This window comes from Dendrobates tinctorius, unplaced genomic scaffold (genome assembly GCF_039654945.1).
Source record: "Dendrobates tinctorius isolate UK_male_01 unplaced genomic scaffold, ASM3965494v1 ptg000116l, whole genome shotgun sequence".
Classification (NCBI taxonomy): Eukaryota; Metazoa; Chordata; class Amphibia; order Anura; family Dendrobatidae; genus Dendrobates; species Dendrobates tinctorius.
In genome coordinates this window covers 40,057,544-40,075,636 of record NW_027361784.1, presented here as the reverse complement: position 1 = coordinate 40,075,636, position 18,093 = coordinate 40,057,544, and the positions used below count along the sequence as shown (strand labels likewise).

General features: G+C 44.8%; 1 protein-coding gene across 4 annotated transcripts in view; it reads right to left on the bottom strand.

Annotated features, from left to right (window-relative positions):
* The window catches only part of KHDRBS3 (KH RNA binding domain containing, signal transduction associated 3), a 159,692-nt gene that overhangs the window by 53,223 nt on the left and 88,376 nt on the right, over positions 1–18,093 (bottom strand). For all 4 annotated transcript variants that reach the window (XM_073590377.1, XM_073590379.1, XM_073590380.1 and 1 more), the window contains one exon: positions 17,024–17,106. In XM_073590377.1, coding sequence (XP_073446478.1) covers positions 17,024–17,106 — 83 coding nt within the window. The remainder of the gene's footprint in view (positions 1–17,023; positions 17,107–18,093) is intronic.

Here is an 18,093-nt window from a genome sequence, read left to right as displayed (position 1 = left end):
GGCAGAAATCCTAAAAGGCCCAATAAACCTTGGACCCAGTTTTAAAGATGGAATTTTGAGTTTTATGTTCTTCGTAGCTAACCACACCCATTCACCCACACACAGGTCCGGACCTGGCACGCGTCTACTGTCAGCCACCCGTTTGTACCTGGCACTCATGCTCAACAAACGCTGTTTCACCCGCCTCCAGACTGATGACAATTGGGCTCCTAGCTGATCCTCCTCCGGGACACCCCCGGAGTCACCCTGACGTAAGGTACAAAACTGAGGATGTTGACCGTACACACAAAAGAATGGAGACTCTCCTGATGACTCTTGGCGGTGATTATTTAACGCGAATTCGGCCAGAGGAAGGAAAGTAGACCACTCCTCCTGGTTGTCGGACACAAAACATCGTAAATACTGTTCTAGATTTTGGTTCATGCGCTCAGTTTGTCCATTAGACTGTGGATGAAACGCCGATGAATGTGACAACTTGATCCCCAACCTTGAGCAAAAAGCTTTCCAAAACCTCGCCACAAATTGCGTACCCCTATCAGATACTATGTCAGATGGTACTCCGTGGAGTCTGACCACCTCCTTCACAAATACCTGAGCCAACGTCTTAGCATTGGGCAAAGAAGACAACACCACAAAATGCGCCATCTTTGAAAAACGGTCAACCACCACCAGGATGACCGTGTTCCCTGCCGAGGCTGGCAAGTCAGTGATAAAATCCATGGAGATTTCTGTCCATGGCCTATTGGGTACCCCCAGAGGCTGTAGCGTGCCAGCAGGACGGGTTCGGGGTGACTTAGCCCTAGCGCACGTGATGCAAGCTGCCACGTACGAGACCACGTCCTGCCGGATTTTGGGCCACCAGAAACAACGCGATACCAGCTCTAAGGTGCCCTTCACCCCTGGATGACCAGCCAGTACCGAATCGTGGTGTTCCTTCAACACCTTAAGCCGAAGATGCAGGGGTACAAATGATTTGTTGGCGGGAAGTCCTGGTGGTACCTCCTCTTGGGCCTCGGCAATCTCCGCCTCTACCTCCGTCGTGAGAGCCGAGACCACTACCCCTTTCTGGAGGATGGGTACCGGCTCTTCCCGAGGTTCTCCCCCCGGAAAACACCTAGACAAAGCATCCACCTTGGTGTTTTTAGCCCCGGGACGGTACGTCACAAGAAAATTGAAACGAGTAAAAAACAATGCCCAGCGAGCCTGCCTAGGAGACAGACGCTTGGCCGACTCCAGATAGAGCAGATTCTTATGGTCGGTGATAACTGTGACCTGGTGAGCCGCCCCCTCCAAGAAGTGTCGCCATTCCTCAAAAGCCAGTTTGATGGCCAACAACTCCCTGTTGCCGATATCATAATTCCGTTCGGCCGGCGACAGCTTCTTGGAGAAGTAGGCGCATGGATGCATCTCGCTCAAGGACGAGCCTTGAGACAGTACTGCCCCCACTCCCACCTCCGACGCATCAACCTCTACCACAAAAGGTTTAGACACGTCTGGTTGCACCAGAATGGGGGCTGAAGCAAAACTATTCTTCAGACGCTCAAATGCACGTATAGCCACCTCAGGCCAGTTCGCCAGATCGGCACCCTTTTTTGTCATGTCCGTGAGCGGTTTGGCGACAGTCGAAAAGTGTTTTATAAATTTCCTATAATAATTCGCAAACCCAAGGAACCGCTGGAGTGCTTTCAGACTCTCCGGCCTCTCCCATTGCAGCACCGCTTGCACCTTAGCGGTGTCCATTTTAAAGCCGGCTGCGGACACAATATATCCCAAAAAGGGCAACTCCTGGACAAAAAATAAACATTTTTCCAGCTTACCATAGAGCTGGTTCTCCCGGAGCAACTGTAACACCTGCCTAACATGCTCCAAATGAGTGTCCCGATCGCTAGAATAAATGAGGATATCATCCAGGTATACAATCACAAATCTCCCCAGGACATGAGCAAATACATCATTAATAAAATGTTGGAAAACGGCAGGCGCGGTGGTCAACCCAAACGGCATAACCAGACTCTCAAAATGACCCTCAGGAGTGTTAAACGCCGTCTTCCACTCATCCCCCTGACGGACCCTTATGAGGTTATACGCCCCCCTGAGGTCCAGCTTGGAAAACCATTTCGCCCCCGCTACCTGGTTGAACAAATCCGGGATCAACGGCATTGGGTAGGGATCACGGATAGTAATCTGGTTTAACTCTCGGAAATACAGACACGGGCGTAACCCCCCATCTTTCTTCTTAATGAAGAAAAACCCCGCGGCTACAGGCGAGGACGAAGGCCGGATGTGTCCTTTGCTCAGACTCTCCGCGATGTAGTCTTTCAGAGCTTGCCTCTCAGGACCAGAAATATTAAACATCCTGGCCTTAGGTAATTTGGCCCCGGGTTTTAACCTAATTGCACAGTCATAGGCTCTATGTGGAGGCAGTTCTGAGCAACCCTTCTCAGAGAAAACATCCGCGAAATCCTGCAAAGCCTCCGGCAGGCTGGGCGTCACGGCGGACACACATGTGGCCAAGCAATTGTCTTGGCAGAAACCACTCCATTGCACTATGTCCTGAGTTTTCCAATCAATTACCGGGTTGTGCCTGGACAGCCATGGAAAACCCAGGACCATTTGAGCTGGGAGATTACGGAGAACCCTACATGTAACCGACTCAGAATGTAGGACCCCAATGTGGAGTTTCACCTCTGCCACAAACTCAGTAATCTCCCCTTGAGGGAGGGGAACAGCATTAATGGTCACCACCTGTATGGGGTGAGGAAGTTTTTCGATCTTAAACCCGGCGGTGTGTGCAAACTCCTCATCTATGAGATTGGTAGCGGAACCGCTATCCACAAACACTGATATAGGTAGCTCTCTGCCGGCGATAATAACCTTGGCAGGGAGCATACATTGAGATACCATCATGGAGGATATGCATACGCTCAGTTGGGTCTCCTCCATACCCTCTGAGCTTAACAGTTTTCCGCCGATGTGACCCTCTTAGGTAGTACCGGGCAAACGTTAACATAATGACCTCTTTTACCACAGTAGAAACATGCTCCGGGCTTCTGGAATCCCGGAGCGCGAGGCTGAACCTGTGCCACGCCAGCAATCTGCATAGGTTCAGGGGACTCATCTACTTCAACCACACCTGCACCTCTGCTTTCCCCCAGAGGTAGCGTCTCCTGTGCCCCCTGGCGAAAACGGCGATCAATACGTATCACCAAACTCATGGCAGACTCCAATGATGCCGGAGTCTCATACATCAGGAGGGCTTGTTTCACCCTCCCTGATACCCCATGAATAAACTGGCTCCGCAGTGCTGGGTCATTCCACTGTGTGTCTACAGCCCAGCGGCGAAATTCAGAACAATAGTCCTCTGCCAAGCGCTCCCCCTGGCGGAGGGCACGGATTTTATATTCCGCTAGAGCCAGTCGGTCAGGGTCATCGTAAATGAGCCCGAGGGCAGAAAAAACATCGACCGAATGAAATGTAGCAGAGTCAGCTGGTAAGGAAAATGCCCATGCTTGGGGGTCACCACTCAGTAATGACAACACCAGCCCTACTCGCTGGGCCTCATTACCTGAGGAGATTGGCCGCATGAGGAAGTATAATTTGCAGGCCTCCTGAAATACGACAAATTTGCTGCGATCGCCTGAAAATCGTTCTGGCAGCGGAAACTTCGGCTCTGCACCGATACCTGCAGATGCCGTTTGCACCTTTGCTACTACCAGGCCCTGCTGCTGAACTGCCCCTTTCAACTCGGAGACCTGTAAGGACAGCGCCGCCAACTGGCGGGTTATGGAATCCATGGGATCCATGGACTCCTGAAAAAATGTGGGCCGATTATAATGTCACGCGGGGCTTAGGACAACTAAGGCAGAAATACCCGGGGCCCCTGTGGTGTCCCTTTCACTAGGGGAAACCCTGTCTGACCCTCAACCCAGGGTTTTTGCTGAAGGTGCAAATGCCTGAGCCTCCACCCTTTCCTTATCTCCTGCTCAGCCCTGCACTTAACCCTCCACCCTCCACCCAGTGAGGAGACACACCACCAAAGCTCCCACACAAATAAGACAGACAGGGAGAACTTAAACTGCACTGCGCCGCACACACACAGGAATATACAGTAATGTGAACAGGGCACAACTAAACACAAATATGGGAAGGAGAAAGGATAACGATGGATCATACGACACCAGATACGAATCTCTCTCTCTGCAACACCTCCACTCCAGACCGGAACCACTTGGTATGAAAACACAAGCTATAATCGGCGACGCCCATATGCCAGTATGACTATTTAAAGACCGTGGGCGTGACTAACCTTCCAACCTGGTCTCCAGCAGGATTAACCCCCGAGAGCCTGAAGATCAAGCCGGCGCCACTGAGGCTATAGTGGCTGGAGGTGGAACTACCTCTGCCTGCCGGACGCTGTGGTGTGAACAGCGTCCGACATGACACTGGGAGTAATGACACGGTGGCGCCACCCCCAACATGGCGGCGTCCACCGGCTATTTAGGATCTGTGTCTAGTCAGGTAAGGTGCCTGTCGACTTCGGTGACGCTGTCTCCTGCAGCGTTCACTGTGTCTCAGGCCCTGTCTTGTCTGTGCCTTGCTGAGCCTTCCCTGTCTTGTCTGCGCCTTGCCTGCACTCTCCCTGTTGGCTCTCGCTCTGTCTCTTCTGCCTGCCCTTGCCTCTGTTGTCTCCTGTGTCTGCCTCTGTCTGCTTGTCTCCTGCCTTGTCTCCCAGTCTGTGCCTTATCCATTGTCCCTCTCTATTGCAGCCTCCCGCCTGTGCCATCCGCTGAGTCTGTCTCGCCGACCCTTCTCCGTTACTCCAGGTCCTTCTCTGCATCAGCCCTGTTTCCCTGTGTATCCTCTCCAGGCGTAGCCCAGTCGCCCCTTTGGTTCCGGCCGTCACGGTTCTACTTTCCGTGGGCCTGCCCTTTACACTTTTTTTTTATGGGGTGGCCACACCTGGGCCGCTCGCCCTCGGGGGCTCGGGAGCCGTGACCCAGAGGGTCCACTTCTGGGTTGTTCCTCATCGCCCCTGTAACAGCAACCGTAACAGGATCAAACCATTACTCAGTATGGAAAAAAATATCAACTGAGTATCAAAAGTCAGTGTAGTTAATACTGTGAATGTTTCAGAAATTTAGCTTTTTTAACATTTTCTCTCTTTTTTTTATTTACAACCTTGCAGTATAACCTAGGTTCTTATAACAGGACTCTCGCCTTAACATGTTAACTCGACAGCATCTGTCAGGTCTGAGAATGGCCGATTAGAAGTGCCTCTGTAGCCATTTTACTGCTATTAAGCAGATGGCAATGCTAAATCCAAATGATGTAGTGCAGATCTCTAGTGGGTTTCATATTTGTATAGCTATTTTTCAAAACCATCCAATATAAATCTTCTCGAAAACATAAAATAAAGAGGAGACAAACACTTCTGTTCTGCTACCGAGGTCCATACGGCTTACATAAATGGGAAGTAAATCAATCAGAAGAGGCCGTATGGCAGGTTTTACTGACTGTCTGGGGTAGAATATATACGACACTGGATATAATGTTGAAACATGTTAAACAAAACCCTGTTATCTAGAATTTGACAGATTTAAAGCCTTGCTACAAGATTATATTACAATAAGGATTTTTTATGCCGGATCTGGACCCCGAAGCATTTAAATGGGTTGTTCAATTTAGAATACCAATTTTTACATAGGGAATTCTAAGTTAATAGAGATAAATCTTCTGTTCAAGATGCTCATGTCATGGCCAGAGTGAAGAACGGTTACAAAAAGTGCTGGAGGATCCATTCTATCACACATTACACATTTACCCCTTTAACGGTGATGTAGGATAATTAAACTATTAATATCAGGCTTTCTCTGCAGATTACAGCTGATTGTTGGAGGCCCAACAGAGATCTACTCCGTGATCCGCTTCTACTTCTACTCATTGGAATTTTTTAAAACCGAGAACTCCTACAACGTAAAGGAATCTTGCAAGATAATTTATCCGTGGGATATAATATGCATTTATGGAGCTCTTATAACATACATTTGCTATTGAGCTAGGGGCCTCAGTGTTCACTCTCTGCCGCAGGAATGAGGTTTAATATATATCCTGACAATAGCCAATTTCAGGAACTTAAGCAAAACAGTAGTAGCCCAAAATAAGGAGATCTGGAGTAGGTACAGTAAATAAGGGTCTGGAATGGGGTCTTTGGTCAAAATCTTGACCTTGTTCTCCTTCTGCTGCCTATCCTGACCCTTTGTCTGACTGCCAATATATGTAACCCACCCTAACCTTGAGTCATCTGATTAAGCTTCCAGGTACCCCACCCCTCCATCACCTTGAGTTGTTACTATAAGAATACACCTTGCGATTATGATTCCATGCAGTGAAGTCCAAATCTAATAAGGGCCTCTCCAAGCATGGAACAAATGTCTGCAGTCATTCTGACTCTATGTGACTGCACGCTGCAGAACTGAAACGGTCTATGGTACGCACACTGTCACGATTGCCTGGTATTCTTGGTGCAAGCGAGCAGTCACTTAAATGCATAAATGCGATTCGCATACTTGTGGTCACATGTCGATTAGAAGTATTCGGCTTCTCACAACATAAGTGAATTGAGAAATGAGCCAGATTAATCTGGTTAGAGCGCCAATTTGCATGGAAAACAGAGGAATCATAACAGTGTGAACAATGTACGTAGTTCGAACTTGGCAGTCTGCAGTCACATAAAGGGGGCAGCACTGGAGTATAATACAGAGTTGTAACTCAGGATCAGTTCAGGATCAGTAATGTAATGTATGTACACAATGACTGCACCAGCAGAATAGTGAGTGCAGCTCTGGAGTATAATACAGGAGGTAACTCAGGATCAGTAATGTAATGTATGTACACAGTGACTGCACCAGCAGAATAGTGAGTGCAACTCTGGAGTATAATACAGGATGTAACTCCGGATCAGTAATGTAATGTATGTACACACTGACTGCACCAGCAGAATAGTGAGTGCAGCTCTGGAGTATAATACAGGATGTAACTCAGGATCAGTAATGTAATGTATGTACACAGTGACTGCACCAGCAGAATAGTGAGTGCAACTCTGGAGTATAATACAGGATGTAACTCAGGATCAGTAATGTAATGTATGTACACAGTGACTGCACCAGCAGAATAGTGAGTGCAGCTCTGGAGTATAATACAGGAGGTAACTCAGGATCAGTAATGTAATGTATGTACACACTGACTGCACCAGCAGAATAGTGAGTGCAGCTCTGGAGTATAATACAGGAGGTAACTCAGGATCAGTAATGTAATGTATGTACACACTGACTGCACCAGCAGAATAGTGAGTGCAGCTCTGGAGTATAATACAGGAGGTAACTCAGGATCAGTAATGTAATGTATGTACACAGTGACTGCACCAGCAGAATAGTGAGTGCAGCTCTGGAGTATAATACAGGAGGTAACTCAGGATCAGTAATGTAATGTATGTACACACTGACTGCACCAGCAGAATAGTGAGTGCAGCTCTGGAGTATAATACAGGAGGTAACTCAGGATCAGTAATGTAATGTATGTACACAGTGACTGCACCAGCAGAATAGTGAGTGCAGCTCTGGAGTATAATACAGGAGGTAACTCAGGATCAGTAATGTAATGTATGTACACAGTGACTGCACCAGCAGAATAGTGAGTGCAGCTCTGGAGTATAATACAGGAGGTAACTCAGGATCAGTAATGTTATGTATGTACACAGTGACTGCACCAGCAGAATAGTGAGTGCAACTCTGGAGTATAATACAGGATGTAACTCAGGATCAGTAATGTAATGTATGTACACAGTGACTGCACCAGCAGAATAGTGACTGCAGCTCTGGAGTATAATACAGGAGGTAACTCAGGATCAGTAATGTAATGTATGTACACAGTGACTGCACCAGCAGAATAGTGAGTGCAGCTCTGGAGTATAATACAGGAGGTAACTCAGGATCAGTAATGTTATGTATGTACACAGTGACTGCACCAGCAGAATAGTGAGTGCAGCTCTGGAGTATAATACAGGATGTAACTCAGGATCAGTAATGTAATGTATGTACACACTGACTGCACCAGCAGAATAGTGAGTGCAGCTCTGGAGTATAATACAGGAGGTAACTCAGGATCAGTAATGTAATGTATGTACACAGTGACTGCACCAGCAGAATAGTGAGTGCAGCTCTGGAGTATAATACAGGAGGTAACTCAGGATCAGTAATGTAATGTATGTACACAGTGACTCCACAAGCAGAATAGTGAGTGCAGCTCTGGAGTATAATACAGAGTTGTAACTCAGGATCAGTTCAGGATCAGTAATGTAATGTATGTACACAGTGACTGCACCAGCAGAATAGTGAGTGCAGCTCTGGAGTATAATACAGGATGTAACTCAGGATCAGTAATGTAATGTATGTACACAGTGACTGCACCAGCAGAATAGTGAGTGCAATTCTGGAGTATAATACAGGATGTAACTCAGGATCAGTAATGTAATGTATGTACACAGTGACTGCACCAGCAGAATAGTGAGTGCAGCTCTGGAGTATAATACAGGAGGTAACTCAGGATCAGTAATGTAATGTATGTACACACTGACTGCACCAGCAGAATAGTGAGTGCAGCTCTGGAGTATAATACAGGAGGTAACTCAGGATCAGTAATGTAATGTATGTACACAGTGACTCCACCAGCAGAATAGTGAGTGCAGCTCTGGAGTATAATACAGGAGGTATCTCAGGATCAGTAATGTAATGTATGTACACAGTGACTGCACCAGCAGAATAGTGAGTGCAGCTCTGGAGTATAATACAGGATGTAACTCAGGATCAGTAATGTAATGTATGTACACAGTGACTGCACCAGCAGAATAGTGAGTGCAGCTCTGGGGTATAATACAGGATGTAACTCAGGATCAGTAATGTAATGTATGTACACACTGACTGCACCAGCAGAATAGTGAGTGCAGCTCTGGAGTATAATACAGGAGGTAACTCAGGATCAGTAATGTAATGTATGTACACACTGACTGCACCAGCAGAATAGTGAGTGCAGCTCTGGAGTATAATACAGGAGGTAACTCAGGATCAGTAATGTAATGTATGTACACACTGACTGCACCAGCAGAATAGTGAGTGCAGCTCTGGGGTATAATACAGGATGTAACTCAGGATCAGTAATGTAATGTATGTACACACTGACTGCACCAGCAGAATAGTGAGTGCAACTCTGGAGTATAATACAGGAGGTAACTCAGGATCAGTAATGTAATGTATGTACACAGTGACTGCACCAGCAGAATGGTGAGTGCAGCTCTGGAGTATAATACAGGAGGTAACTCAGGATCAGTAATGTAATGTATGTACACACTGACTGCACCAGCAGAATAGTGAGTGCAGCTCTGGAGTATAATACAGGAGGTAACTCAGGATCAGTAATGTAATGTATGTACACAGTGACTCCACCAGCAGAATAGTGAGTGCAGCTCTGGAGTATAATACAGGAGGTATCTCAGGATCAGTAATGTAATGTATGTACACAGTGACTGCACCAGCAGAATAGTGAGTGCAGCTCTGGAGTATAATACAGGATGTAACTCAGGATCAGTAATGTAATGTATGTACACAGTGACTGCACCAGCAGAATAGTGAGTGCAGCTCTGGGGTATAATACAGGATGTAACTCAGGATCAGTAATGTAATGTATGTACACAGTGACTGCACCAGCAGAATAGTGAGTGCAGATCTGGAGTATAATACAGGAGGTAACTCAGGATCAGTAATGTAATGTATGTACACAGTGACTGCACCAGCAGAATAGTGAGTGCAGCTCTGGAGTATAATACAGGATGTAACTCAGGATCAGTAATGTAATGTATGTACACAGTGACTGCAGCTCTGGTGTATAATACAAGATGTAACTCAGGATCAGTAATGTAATGTATGTACACAGTGACTGCACCAGAAGAATAGTGAGTGCAGCTCTGGGGTATAATACAGGATGTAACTCAGGATCAGTAATGTAATGTATGTACACAGTGACTGCACCAGCAGAATAGTGAGTGCAGCTCTGGAGTATAATACAGGATGTAACTCAGGATCAGTAATGTAATGTATGTACACAGTGACTGCACCAGCAGAATAGTGAGTGCAGCTCTGGAGTATAATACAGGATGTAACTCAGGATCAGTAATGTAATGTATGTACACAGTGACTGCACCAAAAGAATAGTGAGTGCAGCTCTGGAGTATAATACAGGATGTAACTCAGGATAAGTAAAGCAATGAAAGTACACAGTGACTGCACCAGCAGAATAGTGAGTGCAGCTCTGGGGTATAATACAGGATGTAACTCAGGATAAGTAATGCAATGAAAGTACACGGTGACTGCACCAGCAGAATAGTGAGTGCAGCTCTGGGGTATAATACAGGATGTAACTCAGGATCAGTAATGTATGTATTCAGTGACTGCGCCAGCAGAATAGTGAGTGCAGCTCTGGAGTATAATACAGGATGTGACTCAGGATCAGTAATGTAATGTATGTACACAGCGACTGCATCAGCAGAATAGCGACTGCAGCTCTGGAGTATAATACAGGATGTAATTCAGGATCAGTAATGTAATGTATGTACACAGTGACTGCACTGCACTAGAAGAATAGTGAATGCAGCTCTGGAGTATAACACAGGATGTAACTCAGCATCAGTACAGGATCAGTAGTGTAATGTATGTACACAGTGACTGCACCAGCAGAATAGTGAGTACAGCTCTGTTGTATAATAAAGGATGAAATTCAGGATCAGTACAGGATCAGTAATGTAATGTATGTACACAGTGACTGCACTGCACTAGAAGAATAGTGAATGCAGCTCTGGAGTATAACACAGGATGTAACTCAGCATCAGTACAGGATCAGTAATGTAATGTATGTACACAGTGACTGTACCAGCAGACTAGTGAGTACAACACTGGAGTATAAGGCAGGATGTAACTCAGGATCAGTAATGTAATGTATGTACACAGTGACTGCACCAGCAGAATAGTGAGTGCAGCTCTGGAGTATAATACAGGATGTAACTCAGATCTGTGCAGGATCAGTAATGTAATGTATGTACACAGTGACTTCACCAGCAGAATAGTGAGTGCAGCTCTGGAGTATAATACAGGAAGTAACTCAGGATCAGTACAGGATCAGTAATGTAATGTATGTGCACAGTGACTGCACCAGCAGAATAGTGAGTGCAGCTCTGGAGTATAATACAGGATGTAACTCAGGATCAGTACAGGATTAGTAATGTAATGTATGTACACAGTGACTGCACCAGCAAAATAGTGAGTGCAGCTCTGGAGTACAATACAGGATGTAACTCAGGATCAGTAATGTAATGTATGTACACAGTGACTGCACCAGCAGAATAGTGAGTGCAGCTCTGGAGTACAATACAGGATGTAACTCCGAATCAGTAATGTATGTACACAGTGACTGCACCAGCAGAATAGTGAGTGCAGCTCTGGAGTATAATACAGGATGTAACTCCGGATCAGTAATGTAATGTATGTACACAGTGACTGCACCAGCAAAATAGTGAGTGCAGCTCTGGAGTACAATACAGGATGTAACTCAGGATCAGTTCAGGATCAGTAATGTATGTACACAGTGACTGCACCAGCAAAATAGTGAGTGCAGCTCTGGAGTACAATACAGGATGTAACTCAGGATCAGTAATGTAATGTATGTACACAGTGACTGCACCAGCAGAATAGTGAGTGTAGCTCTGGAGTACAATACAGGATGTAACTCCGAATCAGTAATGTATGTACACAGTGACTGCACCAGCAGAATAGTGAGTGCAGCTCTGGAGTATAATACAGGATGTAACTCCGGATCAGTAATGTAATGTATGTACACAGTGACTGCACCAGCAAAATAGTGAGTGCAGCTCTGGAGTACAATACAGGATGTAACTCCGGATCAGTAATGTAATGTATGTACACAGTGACTGCACCAGCAGAATAGTGAGTGCAGCTCTGGGGTATAATACAGGATGTAACTCAGGATCAGTAATGAAATGTATGTTCACAGTGAGTGCACCAGCAGAATAGTGAGTGCAGCTCTGGGGTATAATACAGGATATAACTCAGGATCAGTAATGTATGTACACAGTGACTGCACCAGCAGAATAGTGAGTGCAGCTCTGGGGTATAATACAGGATGTAACTCAGGATCAGTAATGAAATGTATGTACACAGTGACTGCACCAGCAGAATAGTGAGTGCAGCTCTGGAGTATAAAACAGGATGTAACTCAGGATCAGTAATGAAATGTATGTACACAGTGACTGCACCAGCAGAATAGTGAGTGCAGCTCTGGGGTATAATACAGGATGTAACTCAGGATCAGTAACATAATGTATGTACACAGTGACTCCACCAGAAGAATAGTGAGTGCAGCTCTGGAGTATAATACAGGATGTAACTCAGGAAAAGTAATGCAATGAAAGTACACAGTGACTGCACCAGCAGAATAGTGAGTGCAGCTCTGGGGTATAATACAGGATGTAACTCAGGATAAGTAATGCAATGAAAGTACACAGTGACTGCACCAGCAGAATAGTGAGTGCAGCTCTGGAGTACAATATAGGATGTAACTCCGAATCAGTAATGTAATGTATGTACACAGTACACAGTGACTGCACCAGCAGAATAGTGAGTGCAGCTCTGGAGTATAATACAGGAGGTAACTCCGGATCAGTACACAGTGACTGCACCAGCAAAATAGTGAGTGCAGCTCTGGAGTACAATACAGGATGTAACTCCGGATCAGTAATGTAATGTATGTACACAGTGACTGCACCAGCAGAATAGTGAGTGCAGCTCTGGGGAATAATACAGGATGTAACTCAGGATCAGTAATGAAATGTATGTTCACAGTGAGTGCACCAGCAGAATAGTGAGTGCAGCTCTGGGGTATAATACAGGATGTAACTCAGGATCAGTAATGTATGTACACAGTGACTGCACCAGCAGAATAGTGAGTGCAGCTCTGGGGTATAATACAGGATGTAACTCAGGATCAGTAATGAAATGTATGTACACAGTGACTGCACCAGCAGAATAGTGAGTGCAGCTCTGGAGTATAATACAGGATGTAACTCAGGATCAGTAATGAAATGTATGTACACATTGACTGCACCAGCAAAATAGTGAGTGCAGCTCTGGAGTACAATACAGGATGTAACTTCGGATCAGTAATGTAATGTATGTACACAGTGACTGCACCAGCAAAATAGTGAGTGCAGCTCTGGAGTACAATACAGGATGTAACTCCGGATCAGTAATGTATGTACACAGTGACTGCACCAGCAGAATAGTGAGTGCAGCTCTGGGGTATAATACAGGATGTAACTCAGGATCAGTAATGAAATGTATGTACACAGTGACTGCACCAGCAGAATAGTGAGTGCAGCTCTGGGGTATAATACAGGATGTAACTCAGGATCAGTAATGAAATGTATGTACACAGTGACTGCACCAGCAAAATAGTGAGTGCAGCTCTGGAGTACAATACAGGATGTAACTCCGGATCAGTAATGTAATGTATGTACACAGTGACTGCACCAGCAAAATAGTGAGTGCAGCTCTGGAGTACAATACATGATGTAACTCCGGATCAGTAATGTAATGTATGTACACAGTGACTGCACCAGCAGAAGAGTGAGTGCAGCTCTGGGGTATAATACAGGATGTAACTCAGGATCAGTAATATAATGTATGTACACAGTGACTCCACCAGAAGAATAGTGAGTGCAGCTCTGGAGTATAATACAGGATGTAACTCAGGATAAGTAATGCAATGAAAGTACACAGTGACTGCACCAGCAGAATAGTGAGTGCAGCTCTGGAGTATAATACAGGATGTAACTCCGAATCAGTAATGTATGTACACAGTGACTGCACCAGCAGAATAGTGAGTGCAGCTCTGGAGTATAATACAGGATGTAACTCCGGATCAGTACACAGTGACTGCACCAGCAAAATAGTGAGTGCAGCTCTGGAGTACAATACAGGATGTAACTCCGGATCAGTAATGTAATGTATGTACACAGTGACTGCACCAGCAAAATAGTGAGTGCAGCTCTGGAGTACAATACAGGTTGTAACTCCGGATCAGTAATGTAATGTATGTACACAGTGACTGCACCAGCAGAATAGTGAGTGCAGCTCTGGGGTATAATACAGGATGTAACTCAGGATCAGTAATGAAATGTATGTTCACAGTGAGTGCACCAGCAGATTAGTGAGTGCAGCTCTGGGGTATAATACAGGATGTAACTCAGGATCAGTAATGTATGTGCACAGTGACTGCACCAGCAGAATAGTGAGTGCAGCTCTGGGGTATAATACAGGATGTAACTCAGGATCAGTAATGAAATGTATGTACACAGTGACTGCACCAGCAGAATAGTGAGTGCAGCTCTGGAGTATAATACAGGATGTAACTCAGGATCAGTAATGAAATGTATGTACACAGTGACTGCACCAGCAGAATAGTGAGTGCAGCTCTGGAGTATAATACAGGATGTAACTCAGGATCAGTAATGAAATGTATGTACACAGTGACTGCACCAGCAGAATAGTGAGTGCAGCTCTGGGGTATAATACAGGATGTAACTCAGGATCAGTAATATAATGTATGTACTCAGTGACTCCACCAGAAGAATAGTGAGTGCAGCTCTGGAGTATAATACAGGATGTAACTCAGGATAAGTAATGCAATGAAAGTACACAGTGACTGCACCAGCAGAATAGTGAGTGCAGCTCTGGGGTATAATACAGGATGTAACTCAGGATAAGTAATGCAATGAAAGTACACAGTGACTGCACCAGCAGAATAGTGAGTGCAGCTCTGGAGTACAATACAGGATGTAACTCCGAATCAGTAATGTAATGTATGTACACAGTGACTGCACCAGCAGAATAGTGAGTGCAGCTCTGGAGTATAATACAGGATGTAACTCCGGATCAGTACACAGTGACTGCACCAGCAAAATAGTGAGTGCAGCTCTGGAGTACAATACAGGATGTAACTCCGGATCAGTAATGTAATGTATGTACACAGTGACTGCACCAGCAGAATAGTGAGTGCAGCTCTGGGGTATAATACAGGATGTAACTCAGGATCAGTAATGAAATGTATGTACACAGTGAGTGCACCAGCAGAATAGTGAGTGCAGCTCTGGGGTATAATACAGGATGTAACTCAGGATCAGTAATGTATGTACACAGTGACTGCACCAGCAGAATAGTGAGTGCAGCTCTGGGGTATAATACAGGATGTAACTCAGGATCAGTAATGAAATGTATTTACACAGTGACTGCACCAGCAGAATAGTGAGTGCAGCTCTGGAGTATAATACAGGATGTAACTCAGGATCAGTAATGAAATGTATGTACACAGTGACTGCACCAGCAGAATAGTGAGTGCAGCTCTTGGGTATAATACAGGATGTAACTCAGGATCAGTAATGAAATGTATGTACACAGTGACTGCACCAGCAGAATAGTGAGTGCAGCTCTGGGGTATAATACAGGATGTAACTCAGGATCAGTAATGTAATGTATGTACACAGTGATAATAGTGAAGGCATCTCTGACGAATAATACACAATGTAACTTTGGTTCAGTATACAAAATTAGTAAATGATTTATTTTTGCAGCTAGACAGTGTAATGCAGTGGCTATAGAAGGTAAATGATGCAAAACTCATAATGAAAACCTAATTGCAAAAAGGGATTTTAGCCCCAATTCCACACATATAAGTAACAATAAATATTGTCTCCAAAGATGGTCAACCCATTTTTCACAGGTAACAGAAGAAAGAACAACTTTCTTTAGTACAAGTGAGTGGCATGAAACACAAAACACACTGTACAACAAACCTCTAATGTCTCGAAACTATTCAGGAAAAAGTTTACAAATTTTTGTTATGGGCTAATTTACATTCAAAAACATATGTTAAAAAAAATCACAAGATGAGTTGACATTTCAATGTATTGTCCTGTAGATACACCGTGTTCGGGGAATACGATGTCGTAGATTATTCGTAAATGTAGACCCTGGCGGTTTATACCCTAGGCACTAGGCATCCTAGACTTCCATAATAGTGATGAGCGAACGTACTCGAATAAGTTAACCGAATGTGTTCGGCGTGCTTGAAAAATACGCTTGAGCCTCCGCGCCTGCATGTCTTGTGGCTGGTTGACAGCTGCAACACATGCTCGGATTCCCTGCTTGTTAGGCAATCCCTACATGACCTTCATGGCCGATAGACATTCCGCCACAGGGACTCAAACTTATTATTTGAGCACACCGAAGACACTCGGTTAGCAACCGGGCATGCTCAGATAATACCGTATCCGAGCACGTTCGCGCATCACTATTCCTTAGGCATTTTTTAGAAGTATTGAAAAACGTCACCTAGTTTCGAAGTGAATCTATTTCTAAAGGTGCTACTGACATGAAATTCTCTCACCAGATGTCGGTAACAACCCATCCAATCCACACAGGCAAAGACATCAAACTATAGAGGTCCATGAATTAAGTGATGGGTAAGGTGTATGCCGACAAATACTGTAACATTCCTCTCCTCCTTTTTGAGGTTTACTGTTCCTTTATTTGTTGATTTTTATCTAACCAAACATGAGCCAATTTTATGGAAGAAAAAAAAAAAAGAGCTAACAGGGAGAATCTGTTTTCTAACTCTCGACAGCTTTTTCTTCCAATGAATGCCACAGTTCAATAGCTAAGAAGCGTCCCAAGAGCGCCAGAGCTATAAGGGAAAGTGCTCGGAAAGCAGGTTGGAATATGTTCTCATTATGATAATGAACGTCAACGCTCGCAAAGAAACGGTTATTGAAAACAAATACCTCCATAACCCAAAACCGCGCACTCATCAGGAAATGCTAGAACAGCGCGTCCGCGGCTCCGCTTACCTCTGTACTTGTGAGTTATAGTTGTTATCGTAAGAATCATAGCTTTGCTCATCGTATGCCGTTCCGTAGCCGTCATCGTAATCCTGAAATTAATAAAATAGATATTTATGGAATGTCAAGAAATTAGAGACTTATGAAAACTTTACGGAACATTTTATAACTGGGTCCCAAGTACCATTTATAATATGTGTGCCTTTTTTCCCCCTTTTGGGCCACCGTAGCCCAGACGCGGCTGTTAACTCTGAACACCCTAAATCTATTCCCCGGCATGAAATGTATTGACTGCCATCAACGGCTGCCGTTGCTTCACTTCAGAGCCAAACTTCCACAAAAACTGTGTGTAACAAAGGAGTCTTTTTCATTTCCTTCATTCTCCATTCAGATGTAACAACTCCCTGTAGACATTGAGTTTCTTGTTTATTACCGTGACCTTCTTAGGAATACCGCTCATGGCGGAACTCAAAAAAGGAACACGAAAAAAAAAAACCAACACACCGTGGGAAAGACGGACTTACTAATGGAAAGCTGAAGGAATTAGAAAGTTAGCAAAAGTTCTGGTGCGGAAGAGCAGAGATTGTGTTGCTGTTACTTTTTTATGTACTTTGTGTATGTTGTAGGTTATTGTGAAATGCATACAAGGATTTCAAAGGAATTAAAAAGAAAAAAAAATGAGTTAAAAAATTTTTTTTAGAGTTCTGCCACCGTTTGGTCCCCTTGCATGATGGTCTGTGTCGATGTGCCAATTTTTGCAATTTGCTCATGTGGCATCCCCGTTACAGTGACAGATGTCTGATGCTCCACCGGTCTCTTGTTTTTGGCTGTAGCATTGACATGTGGACGTGCCATCGACATCTGTAGAGCTGCTGAGATTGGCTGCAATGGTGATGTGCGCAGTCAACATGATGTCATCACTGTAGCCAAAATATAGAAGAGGATAGAGTCGGAAAGATGCGGCTGAAGTGGGGGAGGATGAGTACCATCTGGTTTTGTTATTTTACGTGCCTCCATGTGTTCGAAAGCCAACTTTGCTGAAAATGGAAAACCCCTTTAAGAAATTTAAAGGGGTTGCC